At 51.7% G+C, this 16,986-nt stretch overlaps 1 protein-coding gene across 1 annotated transcript in view; it reads left to right on the top strand.

Annotated features, from left to right (window-relative positions):
* Nucleotides 1–14,892, top strand: part of UBE2QL1 (ubiquitin conjugating enzyme E2 Q family like 1) — a 36,439-nt gene extending 21,547 nt beyond the window's left edge. Inside the window, exon 2 of the mRNA XM_027605897.2 lies at nucleotides 13,583–14,892. Within this exon, the coding sequence (XP_027461698.2) occupies nucleotides 13,583–13,714 (132 nt within the window). The 3' untranslated portion in view covers nucleotides 13,715–14,892. The remainder of the gene's footprint in view (nucleotides 1–13,582) is intronic.
* Nucleotides 14,893–16,986: the final 2,094 nt, after the last annotated feature.

Here is a 16,986-nt window from a genome sequence, read left to right as displayed (position 1 = left end):
ATAGCTAAGCCTTTAGGATTTTCTGTGTAGGCAGTTGTACCATCCACAAATAATGAGGTCAGCGGAATACTCCATCCTGGTGGCACAGAAAAACTCTCAATATCATGAGAGGCAGACAAACAAAACCAGAGCAAAACTATTGTTTTCACCAGTTCAAATATGAAGACAGAAGAAGCTTGATTTTTGTGTATTTGGATCTTAACACAAGCCAACATAAATATGAAATAACAAAACCAGGACGATGCATTTGAGAAACTGTCCTTCCACCATTTAAAACATCACTGCAGAATCTACCTGGGGTCAACTGTTGTGTCGCCGGGAGCAATCGTTTGGGTGGTTTGCTCCTAACTCCCTCCGCATCTCGTTAGCGTGCCCTGTGACCAGCCCCTGTAGACGTTTTGACTGCAAACAGGACAACACATCGCAGGAGTTGTTTTCAGTAAACAGGAGAGATCTGACTTTGAAATTCCAGTTTTCTGAACACGTTCACATTATTAATGACACTTCATGGGAAGCTGTGCCGGAAATTGGGTGCAGGCTGAAGTTTCTAGCCTGCCAGCGCCAGTGGACGTGGGGTCTAACGGACTCTGCCCACCGCCACCTTCTGCGCGTCCGTGGGGGTCCCCCCTCCAGCGCATAACACTGGTTCTTAGGCTCTACCTAAGGATGAGCGTGGGCCGGGGGTGGGGTGGTGGGAACGGGGCAGTCCACTTCAGGGGAAGTTGGGATGTCTGGGCTTATGCAGAGGAATTGCCAATTCTTGGAGCCAGTGGGATGCTGGCGTGTCTGGTGACTATCCAATCACAGTCTGTAGAATGCAACCATTTCCCAGAATTTTGCATCATGGGGTTCCAGCCTATTCCAGAACTAGGCTGGGGGTGCAGAGGAACACTGTCATTTACCATTTCTACACCCCTGAGAAGTCTTCCTGCTCTACCCGGTCATTTGCAAAACTGCAACAAGTGTGCCGCTGGGTGAGGCGTAGATGAGCTAACGTGTGCAGAATACCAAGCGGGACCGGGGTCGGGAACTGTGTACTACCTTTGCTTTGGAATTCTAGCCGGGACGTAAAGTAGCCTTGAGGTCAACGTTGATAGTTCTTCAAGATTTGTCATTCGCCCCTCCAGAAGCATGCTTGTGCACCCAGTGGGTGCTGGGTATGTAGGGCGCGAGGCTGGAGGTGAGAATTTGGGTACCATTCCATCTGCGTGCCACCCCGGCAACTGGTGCTTTCCCGTGCTCACCCCACAGCAAGGATGTGCCCCCCACCCCCGGGATCTGAGGCTGCCGTGCTCAGCATCCACCTGGGTTTTGATGAGAGATGAGCCCCGCCCCATGTGTGAAGCAACTCAGTGTCACCGTGAAAGGGACTGGACTGGAGGAAGAGAAGGGCCTCGTCCTCTGGCCCCAAAGCTCAGTGCCTTCCCACAGAGGAGGAAACTTTGTTTGGAGAGAACAGGAAATGAGTCAAATGTAATCCTGATTAGGGGTAGGGTGGGGGTGGGGTGGCCTTAGAAAAGGACTTGTGCCTCTGATATAAGCAAATAAAGTGACCTTTGTTTTTCCACAGGGGACTGGCACAATTGGATATACTGCCTAAAAAATTTATGTAGTACTTAAATACGATTAGGAAAAGCTCAATTAAAAATTGTGCCAATATCATACAAACGTGCTCATGATCTAGACACGTTTGGGGTGTGAGCCACTAGAGTGGGCAGCCCGTATTTATACTCCCATCACCTGGTGTTGCTGTCTCGAGCACAGCAGAGTGGCTGGGAGCATGGACACGGGGGCCCAACTTCGTGGGTTCAAGGTCCAGTTCTACCACCTACCTTCTCTGTGACCTTGGCAGCTGAGCTCGGCCTCGGTTTCCCCATCATAAGGGAAGTCATAGCAGTTCCTCACCGGTGAGGACTGAGCGAGTCTATGCATGGCAAGCTCTTAGGACAGTGACTGGCACAAGCTTTACCTATATTGTGTTATAAAGTATGCACTGTTTGAAGATCCCTGGTAATGTATATAAAATCACTGATTGAAGTCTTCACTTATTATAATTTTTACTTAATCAGAGAGAAAAGATCCTATGGCAACACCATTATACAAATAAAAGAGTGGAAATCAGAACATCCCCAAAGTAATGACCTAAAAGTAATAAGAGCCATCCCAGTTGCTTATAGAAAATCACTTTTTGATTTTTATTAGGTCAGCCAAAATCAGTCCCTCGGTTTTCTAAGCCGTTCAGCCAGAGCCTAGAAATTTGAATTTAGAACCGACTTCCGTTTTTGATTGCAGTCGTAAGACTACTTTATGATTACAGAATACTGCATTTTCCAGAAAGATCCCTGCTCCTTGCTTTTTCAACACTTAGTTATTTTATGCTGTATCTTTGCCCTGTGTTTTCTTGCAAACAGAAAACGCGAGTGTTGGGACTGTTACCTGCGTAACACCAGCAGACACAGGAAGCTGGGATGGTGGTGTGTAGCCTGAAGGGGTTTGAATCCTTCACTTTTATCCCATTATGCATAGCGCACTGCCAGTGGACTCTAAATGCTCAGACCTCTCAATTTAACGAGAGACCAGCGTTCAGCGGAGGGTGCGGGTAGGAAGGCAGGGGTCAGGGGTCATGGAGGGGTGGGAGCCGGTGGGGAGCCGGAGGAGGCCAGGGTGCGAGAGGGACTGCAATGCAAGGAGCAGCAGAGCCCAGCCATGGGGCCAAAATGCTGACGTCCGGTGGATTCATGTTCACGGTGCAGAAGTGCACAGGCTTTCCGGAAGCTGCCTCTGTCATGGGTGCTGGATTTTACCTCAGGACCCTCCAGAATGTGTGATGTATGAAAATGCTCTTCATTTTTTAAGTCAGTGCATTAGGACTGCTTGAGTTAGAGGGAAAGTTCATCACCCACCGTGGACTGCCGTGGCTTGGAACACTTGGCAGTCCTCAGGAGTCAGGCTGGCAGCGCGCCTCAGGTGTTGCCCAGGTGCTGGGTGAGTGTCTGGAGATCTCCAGGGAGCTGGTCTCCCTCACCCTTCTCTGCTTTCCCGCAGCACTCGGTCTAATAATGGCCGGGAGGTGAGGGAGCCGTGCCTCCTCCATCTACCACCCTGAAACCTCATTAGCACCTCATTAGAGCCAGTGCACAAAACAGTCAAAATTGTGTTCTCAGGGCAGATGCAGGCGTGGTTCAAGCTTACTTACTCTAAGGTGTGTGGATATTAAAAGTTCCCCAGGGACTCAGAAACGCCCGCCTCCACCCATCCTCGAAGGGAGTTTAGAGAATCAGAGCCCAAATCGTAGCATTTTCACGTTTAAATTTTTCCAGGAAATAGTCCCAAGATTCCCAATGATTTCAAAGGGTCATGAGCTCTGTTTATTTAATGTTGCAGAATTTCCTGTTGGGTTTGGAAGGTCCTGTGCCCGCCGTGTGATGAGGCTGGAGCTTTCTCTGTCCTCACAAATCGCATGGCGCAGGGAGGTCGCAGAGCTAGGAAGGGCCACCGTACGTCGCAAAGACACGCACGCCTCCTGAAACTGGAAACCGTCTCGAGAGCAAAAGCAGGTGTTACCTCGGTTGCCTGTGAAACCCTTGTGTTACTTCTTGATGTGATTGTTCCAGAACAACCCAATTTGGGATTATTTTGTCAGACTCGTGAAGCTCCTGCCAGTAGGCCCAGAGAGTGGGACACGGCTGCCCCCTGTTCTGACAGGTGAATCCCCAGTGATGGTTCCTGTCACACTTCCCAGTGACTTTCTCGGCCTCCCTCATCTCTTTGGAGTTCCCGGCAGGGCCGTGAGGCTGTCACTGTTGTCTGCACAAGAGAGCACTCTTCCATGCGCCGCTGAACGGCGGGAGCGGGTGGAGGGTGTCGCTGGTTCCCGGGGGGTAGGGGGGGATCATAACGTCAAGCAGACCGCAGGCCGGAGGCGGGTCACCTCTCACTGTCGTGGGGTGAAGCTGCAGGACTGAGCGACCCATGTCAGCAGACCTGGCTTCTGGGGGTCGGCAGGCACGAGTCGAGCAGATGGGCATCAGCCCTGGAGAGAGGACAACCCGGCCTCTCCCACCAAGCTCCCCCCAGCCCCGAGTGCCTCCCTCCTCATCCTGTTGGGCAGCAGACCAGAGGCTCCGGGTCCCAAGGGCCTGCTCCTGCAGCCTCGGGCAGGTGGAGAAGGTGGGTGGCCACACGTCCGCGTGAGTGGGGTCCCGGCCCCCAGAAAGGAGGGTGCAGTGAGGACTGGGCCACCAGGAATGAACAGGTGCACTAAAACACCTGTGGGCCCTGGGGGAAGAACTTTGATCCTCATCCTTTTCAAACTGTGTTCCAAAAAGAGGGGGAAATAGGGTGCCTTAAGGAAGGTCCAAGGTGTGGGGTTGATGGGTGGCCTGGATTCTGACCTGGAAGGTCAACCTGGTAGGAAAATGCCACGTTTCCTGCCAGCCACTCATTCAGGGCAGAAGGAGGCAGAGCAATCGTCCGTAAGAAGGCCAGGGTTGCTGAGGCTGATACAGTTAACACGCACCTGTTCGTCCCAGGGGAGCCAGGTCCGTGGGAGGGAGACGGACGTGAATGGAGATATGCCAGTGCGTGGAGCGTCCAGTGGCAGTGTCCCTGACAGCAGGGACAGAGGTGTGCTCCTGGGACTTCACTAGAACCCCACACGTAGACAGCTGGATCTAGCTCGTAAGTCGAAGACGCTGAAGGGGTGGCTGTTTTGTGCTGAACAAATCCTCTAGCCTTGAACGTGGAACACCGTGTCCTTGGCTTGGCTCGCCCACGAGCTCCCTTTGCATTCTCTGTCTCGCGAAAGTGGAAACCACAGATTGCCAGCCGCCTTGAGGGACCGGGACCATGTGTGAACAGGTGTCTCACTGAGGAAGGCCCACTTGCCCGGATCACGTAGGAACCAGAGTCGAGGAGGGGACCGAGGTCCACGGTGTGGCGGGAAGAATGGGCAGGTCCAGGGCACTGATCAGCTCGGGGTTTAGACAAACAGTGGTTAACTATGGGATGGCAGGCCTGGAGCCCCATTTTACGAAGCGGGTGCAGAGGGACGAAGGGGTTTCAGTGACCTCAGCCCGTCCCCTGTCCAGTGGGAGAAGGCCAGGCTGGGCAGCGTTTTATGGAGTCGATGGTCAGTATCTTCTTTTTCTTCACTTGCATCCACAACCGTTCTCCTTGTTTCTGAGAGCTGGCCTGGCCTTGGGCTCCAGCACTGCTTTGAAATCCTGTGTGACTCTGGCACATTACTTGACCTCTCTGTGTCTGCTTATTCATCTGAAAGCCAGGGTTGATTATAGCGAAGCCTCCCTGGTGGGCTTTCGGGGAGGGTTTAACACGTGTGTTCAAACTCCATCCTGAGAACGATGTCTGGCTCACAGCCGCCATGACTGCCTTTAATCAGTACGTCTAGCTGTCACTCACTGTATTCTGGTGCCACTAATGAAACCCACGGGGACCCAGCTGCTTAAGCAGAAGTGTAAGTATTAGTGGAATCTCAAAAAAAATTTTTTTTGGAACTGATTGTCTGAAATAATTTAAATTTTTAGCAAAAGGTTTCTTTTTCTCTGCTTATTTCTTCCATGAAAAGAGCATCTGTCTCAAAAAAAGATTCACTAATTGCTAGAACTTTCTTTAAAGTGTAGAGGAAAGAGATGCTTGTGTTTTGCAAGCCTTTGAACCATGCCTTTGGTGTTGCCAGTGGCTTGAGGATGTTTTACGATCATATTAAATAGGTAGCTCCAGTTTAATTCCTCCTGAATATTACCCGAGTTTATATAAAACTGATGCTGGCTTTGACATCCTGAGATGTTCATAAATTTGAGAGAAAATACATGAGTACATTAATTACCTATTCATTGGGAAAATATTAGAGACTCTAGTAGAGAATAGGTTACCTAAGATTTCTCAATGGAAAATTCTAGAGTGTTCCACTAAGTAAACAGTTCTTCTTGAGTGAAGAGGCTTTGTATCCTGGGCAATATTCTGGAACTTTGCCCTGGTGAGCGTTACTGCCATGGGAAAGCCGGGCAGTGGTCTTACCGGGACAGGGAGCTTGACGCTGGCCAAAAGTGCTCATTCATTCATTCACTCCTGCCTCCGCCCCCCGGGCTCCTGGGTTAAGCCCTGTGCATCCCCCTCACCCAGTCTCACCTGGTGCCTCCAGCAGCCCGCACCAGATCTGCTGGGTGGTAGGCACTTAATAAAGCTTTGGGAAATACAGGTTACTTTCTTGGGACTTTTTTGTAGCCAAGCTGTACTTACGAACCAGGCTTGTTTGATATCGATGTACAGAGATTGCTTAAGTATAAGGCCAAGAAGAGTTTTTTATGTTGCGATTTCATGACAAATCAAGGAAGCATCATACGTTCCGTGGGTGGTTTTCCAGCACTCACTGGGCACCTGCACGCCCACTGCCAACTTGGCATTCCTGGCGCCCCCCTTGTCTGCCGCCGCCCACGGAAGCCTCAGCTCCTTGCTTCTCCTCTCACCTGACCCCCCGCCTGCCCCCCCTCCCTCTCCCTGTCCCGGGGCGTGTGCTAAGACAGCGTGGTCCTCGCTCCGCATCACCATGCCCCACTGCACACGGTCCAGTTCCTGGCTGTATCCTTCTCCAAAGGCTCACCCCCGAGGCAGGTGTCGGTGTGCGTGGAACTCAAGTGTGGAGACAGGCACAGGGAAAGCAGGTCACTCAGGAGCCAGCGGCCGCGTCCCCTCCTTCCTCCCCTGGGGACCCTCCCCACATCTATCATTTGGACCCCGTGATGGGAGAGCCCTGAGCACTGCGTCCACTCCTCCTGCCCCGGGTGCTGCATTCTGATACACGTCCCGAAACCCCAACTGAAAGGGACTCAGAATCTGGTCCTGGAAACCTGTTTCCTCCTGGAGCAGAGACCCGGAGTGCCCCAGGCCTCCTTAGCCACAGGACAGATTCTTCTCTAATTGACAAACATCTCACACCTGACCAGCCACCCACTTCCCAAGTGACGTGTCCCAAAAGAAAACCTGACCTGGTGACTTGCCACCCACGGAAGAGGGCCAGATGCTACAGGATGGTAGTTGGGGTTCTATCATGCTTATCTCTGGAGTGAGAAGCATTGTGTCCCCCAAACATATACTGAAGTGCTGACCCCCCCACCCCCCACCTATGAATGTGTCCTCCTTTGGACAAAGGATCTTAGCAGACAGAAAGTTAAGGGGAGGTCATGCTGGATTAGGGTGGGCCCTGATGCGTGGTCAGTGTCCTGGTAAGAAGAGGGAAGTTCGGAGACAGACCCATGGGTCGTAAGCCACGTGGACATGAAGGCAGAGATCGGGGTGATACATCTGCAAGGCAGGGGTTCCTGACGAGGGACAACAAGCCACCAGAAGCTAGGGGAGCCATGGCAGAAATTCTCTCCTAAAAAAACCCCCCAGAAACAGGAAACTTGATCCCGGACTTCTGGCCTCCAGAATTGTGAGAAAATAAATTTCTGATGATTTAAGCCCCGGGTCTGGCATTCTGTTACAGGAGCCCCAGGAACGAACACACTTCCTGTGTCACCGCCTCCCTCTCTGTCCTCCCAGGACCACCTGGACACACACTCCCCGACTTGTCCTTTGAGTCCACCCCCCGAGCACCTCCTCCAGGCAGTCTTCCCTGCCTCTCTAGCCCCCAGACCATGGTAAATGTACCCTCGTGCACTCGCCCAGCATGCTTCCTGCTCAGCCCAGAGTGGGGGCCATCAGAGGACACTTGGCCATTGTGGAGACATCGTGGTTATCACAACTGGCATGGGGCTACTATGGCGTCTGGTGGGCTGAGGCCAGGGACGCTGCTGAGCATCCTACAGTGCATGGTTCAGCCCCACAGCCGAGAACAGTCCAGGCCCAGATGTCTGTAGGACTGCATCATTATGCCCCTTCCCCTTCTGCCCGGCCAACCCCTCGGCACTCCCTCTCCCTGCCCTGGCTGGTGCTGGGCAGACTCCCTGGCAGGTGGGGGCATCTCCCACTGTAAACTGACCACCCTACAAACGGGCTCCTGCGGCCTGGGGCTTCCCTGACTCAGCCAGTGGGGGCTTCCCTCGGGGTTACTGTTGGCTTCCGTCAGCGGTCCTTTCACCACAGGGACCCTCATACCCCTGCTTGCAGTTTGAAAGTCCCCACCACAGCCACACACACATGTGCACGCACGCACACAGGAGTCACTACCCACAGGAGCATCCGTGTGCACGCTCGTGCACATACACACTCACACGTGCTCGTGCACACAGGTACTTGGACATGAGCACACATGCACACACACACACACCCAGTTCTCCACGTGTGGGCACATGTGTGCACAGGCATGCATGCATGCCAACATGCACACTCATGCACACACACATTCTCAGACCCATGGTACCTGCTGCAGAGTCAAGTGAGCTCATTGCCACTCTCAGCTTCTGTTTGATGCCTCATCGCACAGGCTCAAGCTCAAGTCCCTCCCTCGCTGACCAGCAGCTCAGTGTAACTGTTTGGATTTGGAATCATTTCTTTGAAGCTGCGTCATCTGTTAATAGGGTCTTATCTGTGCTCTAGAATTTTGTAAGCTGATCGGCTTTGCACTTTAGGCTTAAAGAGAGGCAAAATCATGGCTGCTTTTCCAGGAGGAGCTCCTTTCAAAGATCCAGAGGTTCACCTCATCTGCCCCACACCCAGCACCTCCTTTATTCCAAGTTTCTCCTGCATAGAGCCACGTTATGGAGCGAGGCTGCCCCAACACAGCACACGTTAGAAGCCCGTGTTGGAGGGGTTAAGGATTGTGAGCGCTTTTAGACTAACAATTACATGTTCAAAGACTTTGAAAACAAGTAGCCGCTCTGTAATTCAGCCAAGGAAATGAGTGAAAGAACCCCAAAATTTCACATGAGGAGTCTGGAAACTCTATTTTTAAAAGAGCATAAGCCTATAATTCATGGGCAAATGAAACACAGAAATGCCACGATAGTAGGTTTGCAACGAAAAATAAAGTAGTAAGAAAAAAATCTAATCAAGGGAGAAACATAGAATGAGTGTATTTATCTCAACCTGTTAAAATAGACGTTATTGAAAAAGCTGGGAAATGAGCCACCTAAATGCAAAATACTGGATTTCCTGAAGAGCACTGTGACAGAATAAACCAAGTCATAATATCCACACGAAAGACGGAAATTTTGTGTGTGTGTTTTCAAGAGGCCAGAACGAAGCTAACTTTGTCAGAGGGTGAGAGCTTCTGTGATTGTTCCAAAAATAAAAGCCCCATTTATTGTGTCCACCCGGTGCCTGGCACTGTGCCAAGCATCTTACATGTTTTAACCTATTAAATCCCTATAAAAATCCAGTGTCATATCCCACTATTCTTAGGTTTATTTTATAGATGAGGAAATTGAGATTCAGAGAGGTTAAGTAACTCACCCAAGGTCACACAGCCAGGAAGTGTTGGAGCAGGGATTTGAAGCCAGGTCTGTTGAATTCTGCACTTTCACCCCAACACACACACACACACACACACACACACACACACACACACACACACACACACACACACACAGGCTCCGTGCCCCAAATTCACCAAGTGTCTTTTCCATTGTTCTCTGAATAGATCCAATTGTTTCAACTTCTCCTCTGGGACCTCTGATGCCTGCCACCCATATGTCAAGGCTCAGCTCAAATGCCATGAAACGTAGAAGGCTTTCTCGATGTGCAACCAGCGCCGCTCCCCCGTTCTCCTGCCCCAGCCCCGTGGTGGCACCCACCCTCCCCTCTGAGCTGTATGAGGACCAGAATCGCTTCCACCTTAGAAAACCCTGCAGTCCCAGTAGCCAGAAGCTCCTAACTTGAGGAAGACTTGTAGCAATCCTTTGCCAAACAAATAGATAACGAACGGACTCCTCCTTGTTCTGTGCCATCTTATTCGGTACGCCAGCCATTCTCAAAGGGGTGATTTTACTCCTGAGGGGACATTTGGCAGTGTCTGGGGACAATCCAGTTGTCAGAACTCGGGGGGGGGGGGCGGGGCACTGCATCTAGTGGGTGGAGGCCAACAACGCTGCTTAACATCCTGTAGTTCACAGGACCGCCCCTAACAGAGAAGGACCTGGCCCATGATGCCGACGGGACTGAGGCTGGGAAGACCCGACGTGTGCCTTCCGTCTCAGCGACCCATGCCGTGATGGGCTAGGAGCCCCTACAGGCAGGGGCCACTTTTACTTTGTCTTTCTAGACCGTGCATCTGACACAATGAATGAATGAATGAACGAATGAACGAATGAAACTCAGTGTGCACACTAGGGTCATGGAAACCACATAAGATCAGGGGATTGAACTGAGGACCTGAGTTTGGAGTTGCTTATTAAAGTGTAGACATGTGTGGCTGTATAGAATTTTTCATGTTGGATTATTGTGATTGGCCCCCAAAAAGCTACGAGGCCAAAAAAAAAAAAAAAAGACAAATCAAAGTACCCGGTAATGGCTTGGTTTGACAAACACGGCCCTAGAGAACTGTATTCTCATTAGCCCTGTTTGCATCAATGTTACGGTGAGGTTTTTAAGGTCATTAGAGAAGAATCCCCTGGTTGCTCATAACTATGGGTTTACTGTCTGGGGCTCAGGAGAGAGAGGCTGTTTACTCATCTAAACTCTTACTGATCACACAATTTCACAGTGGCTTGAGTAAATTGTCACATCCAGGTCTTTTCGCATTAAATACAAGTAGAGGTATTTTAGTGGAGAAACAAGAGTTATTCCGGGAATCCCTCCAGAAAAGACTCTTTGGTTATTAGTTAAATGGAAACAGACAAGGAAGAAATATGAATGTCATGACAGTGAGAAAAACAGTTCTCAATTAATTGTAACACAATTTACATTTTTCAAAGTGCTTCTAAGTTCAGTATCTTACGTGACATTCATAATGATGCTGGGCAACGAATACCGTCCCCACTTTATAGAGGAAAATACAGAGGGTCAGAACAGTTGGGCCAAAGGTTTCCCCAAAGTCCATGGGGCAAGAGACTGCACCTGGAGGGAAGAATGGGAGCTGGCTCACGGTCAGAATGGCCTTGGGCATCAGGGGCCCCGGGCAGATGGAGCATCCCCCTTCTTGGTGCAGTGAGCACCTCAAGAGCATCTCAGCAGAAACAGCTCGGCCACCCACCCTGCGGGGGACCAGCCAGTGGAAGTGCTGCTTTCCAAGCTCAGTGTTTCCCTGGGTGATATTTTAACAGCCAATCAGAAGAGGACGGGCAATTTATGAAAAGAGATCTGTTAACCATAAACTAAAATGCCAGAGACCACAGAGGAAGGGAAAGTCTTCATGGGCATTTGAGGGCAGTGAAGGCCCAGAGACCTCCGGTGGACTGACAACAGGCTCTGTCTCCTGGTCGCTGAATTGACTTGAGTGCTGGGGCTTTATTTTCATACTATTTCCTGGGAAGAAAGGGAAACAAAGAGTGGTCTGTTCATCTGGGGTTCATTTTGTCTGTTGTTTTTTGTAATAGTTGGGACTTCCACAAAGAACAGGCAAAAAGTATGTGTTCACGCCAAAAACGGAATATTCCAAGATTATCGTAAGCTTGTTTTTGCTGTTTTCAGTTCAGAATTATCAAACCATGCCACAAACTTCCGGTGTTCTAGACAAGAATGATAGAGATGGCTGGAATTTGCATTTTATACAAAAGAATATAGCCTGATATTTGCTCCCACTTGATGTAGAGATTGATGCGGGCACCCCTGCAAAGATGCATGTGCTTGTGTTTAATGAAACAACTTCAGACTTTGATCTCAACCCATCAGGATGATAATTATAAATGTACTAGGTTTCGTGGTCCCTTTTTATCAAGTATAACGATACCACATAAGCAAAGTAGGAAGTTCTAAAATTAAAACTAGGAGTCACATCCTGGAGAGGCATGGGGAAGTTTCTGGAAGTCGGTAAATGGCCATCTCCTGCCTTCTTGTCTCCCAGTCTTCCTTCACCCCGTTAGCAGCGCATTTAGTGTGAACTGGGCAGCAGATTAGATAAGGTGGCATTGCCCTTCATCGGCAGATGAACAAGTTCGGCCAGAAAGATGTCCAGAGGGGTCAGGACACAGCTGTACCTCGGGACTTCTGGCTTCTTCCCTGGGCATGGGTCTCTGTCTCCAGTGTTGAAAGGACAGATGTTGAACCATATGTCCTGAATTTAAGAACACAGAACAGTGTTCCATTCCTACTTTTAGTGATTGGGTGCCGTTTTCCCCATGAATGGCAAGGCTGGTATGGCTGTGTTCCCACTAGCACTGTCCGTGGGTTGTCCGAGACGGCTGAGATTGGGCGGACCTCGCCTGCCTGTGGTCACGCAGGCCCAGGTGACTGTCGTCCGGATGCCTGTCCAAGGGAGCACCCGCCCGGCCACTGGTGGCGAGGCCTGGTGCCGGGTCAGGCCCACAGGTGTGCCGTAACAAAACCGCTCCGTGCTGGGGATGCAGAGAGCCTTGTTGGTGAAGGTCTGCAAACAGGAGGCTGCTGGAGAGAGTGCGTGTGCTTGTTGGTGGGTCAAACTCAGCCAGGTCTTTCTGGGGTAGCTCCTCCACCCCACCTGCAGAACGTGTGCATGAGATGCTCAGGAAGACACGCAGACCTCCCAGGGGGCGCTGAGGGAAGCCAGCCCGGGGAAGTGTGGCTCATCACGAGGCCTCATGCGGGGATGGCTGGCGGCGAGGCTGGGGGTTAAGAGCCGGGGGGACAGCCCTCACCGACGGAGGCCCCCACGCTGCGGCGAGCTCCTCTTCTCCTTCAGTCTGCTCCTTCCCTTGGTTTCCAAATAAACCTCATTCCCGCAGCTTTCTGGAAAGGAGGGCCTGGCCCGAGACATGGTCACATCAGGAATGCCTTTGGGTTCCCTCTCCCTCGTGATCTAGAGCCTGCTGCATCTGTCCCGAGATGGATTAGACTCTCTTGTCCACTGCAGACGTTCATGTCCCATCTTTCGGGCCAGAAACACCTGCTCCCGGTGAGGGGGATGGGCCTGGGCCCCTGCCCCTCTCCAGGGATTGTGCAAGGAGCGCCGGCCCCTCACCTTTGCTCCCTCTTGGGAGCCCTGGAGAGCCTCCCTCCTCCTCGAAAACGGCCCCCCTGCCCACCTGTCTTCTCAGGAAGTGGCTCCCATGTGACGTAAATTACAAGAAATTCACCCATTGTTCCTGGGCTTGAGTTTTAAGAGTTTTGAAATGTGTGTGTAAATCTATAAATGTACACATCTAACTGTGAATCTCTGTCTTCACTGTTGTGGGAGAGGGCTGGAAGTCACAGCACAGCATCCTCCGGTCGGGGGGAGAGGCCATGGAAGCCCCACTTTGCCCCAGGAACGCCCCGCCGTCTCTGCGGATGGCAGATGCTCTCCTGGGACAGCCAGCCCTCCCTCCCAGGCCAGAGGGAGCGGGGGTGGGGGGGGTGGGGGGGGTGAGGAGCAGGTGCTTCCCAGCCCCCGGAATGAGGCGTCTGAGGAAGCCGGGCTGCACCCCTCCCTCCCCACCAGCCTGCGCCCCTGCTCTATTGGTGCCATCCAGGGGGCTTCTGACCTGGTTTGTCTTTCCCTCTCCCGCAGGGGCGGATCTGTAGAAAGGCCGGCAAATCAAAAAAGTCCTTCAGCCGCAAGGAAGCCGAAGCTACCTTCAAGAGTTTGGTGAAGACGCATGAAAAGTACGGCTGGGTCACCCCGCCCGTGTCTGATGGCTGATGTGCTCGACGTGCAGGAGACGCTCCAGCCACCTGTCCACACACACGAGTTCCCGACATCTCCTCCTCAACGCCGAGCATCCTCACCCTTTTCTACTCCAGCCGGAACTGAATCCTGAATGCCAAGGAGACGTTTAAGTTATTTATGAACAGATGTGTTCACAGGGAGAATGAGGGAGCCAACGCTGTTCGGGATTAGGTTTCGACTGTAAATGAGCGGCCATCTCGAAGTCACTTTAGAACCAGTGTTGAGATGGTGACATTCCCCAGCCCGCCTGCCCCTCCGCCTGCCCCCTCACACTGCCCTTGGCTTCTTCCCAGACCGCAGCTCCAAAGAGCAGGCAGGAGCCCCAGGGCCTGCTGCTCGACCCACTTACCGTGCACGGCACGTTCCCGTGTACTAGGAACACCCTGCATTGCTGTGCCCTTTGTCTCTGTTTCTCTTCCGGGCAGGTCGACATAACCTGGAGACGTGTCCTTCTGTGGCCCCGTGTGACAACATGTAGACCTCATTCGTGCTATGACCTTTGGCTCCTGAAAACACAAATTTCATATTGCCAGGTTCTTGTAATTTAGAACAACAACTGCCCCCTTCATGAAAATGTGCTCCGTCGGCCGGCGCGGCGGCGAGCCACTGTCCCCCGGTGAGGCAGGGCCCGGGGACGGACGGCAGGGCTCCTGGGGCCGCCGTGGGCTCCCCGGGGCTCCGCGGTGGGACAGCCTCCTCGGTATTCTGGAATGCTCCGATGACACCACATCCGTGTTCCTGTCTCCTCCCAGCTGGTCAACCCACCACCACGAGCAAGGGACAATTTCCCGTTCCCTGAAATCATCGGACTCATTTTACTCTCCATGCTAGTGACAGAGAATGCCAGGACTGCCAAAGGCCGCCAAGTGATGGTCCGAGGACTTGCATGACCGGGTCTGTTCCTCACCCTCCTGTCACTTGTGTGCCCCGGGGGCTGGGCTGCGTGATGCGTGAGCACCCTCGCCGTGATAGCAACTCCCCGTTACTCCATCGCCCACACTTTCATTTTTCTCTTCTGTTAAGTTACTTAGAACTTTCTAAGAAACTCCATGAAGTGAGGAAACACTGTTTATAACAATACATGGGAAGAGGTAAAATGTTCATCCCAGGTGGAAAACCTTATTGGATGCATTTTAAATAAAATCATGCATACCTGACACAACGCCTCGAGAATCCAATCACTGGGGCCCAGCCTTCCCTTTAAAACATTTCATCTGTCTTTAGAATTTAATATTCCAAATACCGTGATGACGTTCCCCAGCAAATTACCAAACAATGAGTCTTAGGAACCCATGCTCTTTGCAGAACTCCAGTGTGTTAACATGGTCCCCAGAAGCAACCCAGGAGGCCATCAGAAGTTAACAGTAAGTGTGAATGGTTGATTTGGCCAAACTTGGATGTTGCTGATTATATTTTCCCACTACAAGGGAAGAGAAATCTTTGCTGATTACATACAATTCTTTGGGCAGTTTGGACTAACTCAGGGACCTGTTCACTTGTCCAGGGTTGTCAGAGGTCCAAGAGACCTGGCCTCAGAGGACAGGGGTCAGCTCCCAGCACAACCAGCCATTCATCAAATCTACCCTTTCCCGCTGCTTTTGTTTATATTTTTTAACACTTTCTCAAATGCCCCTAATTCACACGTAGCTCTGTCCAGACAAGAAGGCAGTGTATTGAGGATGCGTGGCTGCCTGCTCACATTCCCTCTGAGTAATAATAGTCACGAAATTCGATGACACTCCTTCATGCGATCCTCCCAAGTGGAATTCTCCATCCTGGAAACCTGACATTTAGCGCACGGTCTTGGGCCCTCAGGCTACTTGTTGTCATGGGATTACTCTGTAGGCTCCCAAGATACAGGACAGAAGCAGCTTGCTGGGGAAAGCACCTGAGCTTATTTCTTTCCAGATGTTTCCCTCTCCTGATGCAAAATGCAAAGCAACTTTCTTTTAAGAACCATATGGATGCATTTGGATATAGAGAGAGTATACAATGTGTATATAACCATATGCAGCGTATCTCCAGAGCCAGCCGCTTCCAGGCTGGCTGCTAGCTGATTAGAGAACGTGTCCACCGCAGTTTCTGGGTTATGCCCCACCTGAGGGGCAGCCAGGAGGCTCGTGACCCCTTGAGGGTGGGCTCGGTCGCTGCCAACAGCGGCGGGGGGAGACACCCGGCCCAATCTCAAGGCCCCGGCACACCCTGAATTTGATTTCTTTTGCATGTGACTTCCATTAGGTTTGTCAGGCGCTGGAAGCTTGTAAAAGAAATATTCTTCGCTGAAAGAAGTGCCATTTTTCGCTTAAATGGTAAGTTTTTCTCATTTTCAAAGCAGTGGAGAATAGTTGAAAATGCGACTATTGCTTTGACTCTCTGCGCTGGAAGAACTCCCTTTTCGGCATCGTCAGCCAACAGGGGAGCCTGGCCGTGGCCGTGCCCCGCTGACCCCGCATGAGGGGCCTGCCTGCCTCGGAGCGCAGGGCGGGAGGGAGGCTTGCTGCAGACCCAGCAAGCGCCTAGCAGGGGGCTCCTTTGCACACAGGCCGAGAGCGCCATCCTTCTTCAGACAGACAGCTGGGGGACGCTTGGACGGGCCTGCAGACATTCATGTCCTCCAGAGGCTGCAGGGCCAGGGGGAGGAAAAAGCCATGCATGCTTCTCCTGCGCACCCGGAGGATTCCCTGGGCCTCCTGCAGCCGTCCTCAGGTGTCCCCTCCACTGCAGTCCACGGGCTGCTCAAGTTCTACGTGTGCAACAAGATGATTGGCCCGGTCCCCCCCACACACACACAGGCACACGCGCACACGCACACGCACACAGGACGCACAGGAAGACTCACAGTCTCTAAAATCCATTACTCAGGAAAAACAAAAAGACGGTTTAGGCCCCAGCGTTTTAGCTCCCAAGTTCACTCCGTCTATCAAAATTCAACCTTATTTCTTGAGAGGGAAATCTGAGGACTCGTGACAAAGACCCGAGAGAAGGACAGTTGCCCTCCGTGTCTGTGTGACTCAGCAGGTAAGTCCACCTGCTCAAGCCCTGGTTTCTTGGCCTGTAAACTCCTACGGGATCCGTGTGAGAACTGACCTAAGCCGTGAGGGAAAGTGCTTGGGAAATCCAGAAATTGTCACATGAACTTTGTGTGTCACTTTTCCAGTATGGGGAGCTCTATGTTAAACAACGGGCTTTAATTAGAACACATTTAAATAAAGGCTCCGGAATTGAATAATTACAATGATTCAGAC

Source organism: Zalophus californianus, chromosome 5 (assembly GCF_009762305.2).
Source record: "Zalophus californianus isolate mZalCal1 chromosome 5, mZalCal1.pri.v2, whole genome shotgun sequence".
Lineage (NCBI taxonomy): Eukaryota > Metazoa > Chordata > Mammalia > Carnivora > Otariidae > Zalophus > Zalophus californianus.
Note: the sequence above shows the minus strand (reverse complement) of the source record. Positions and strands in the feature narration are given on the sequence as shown.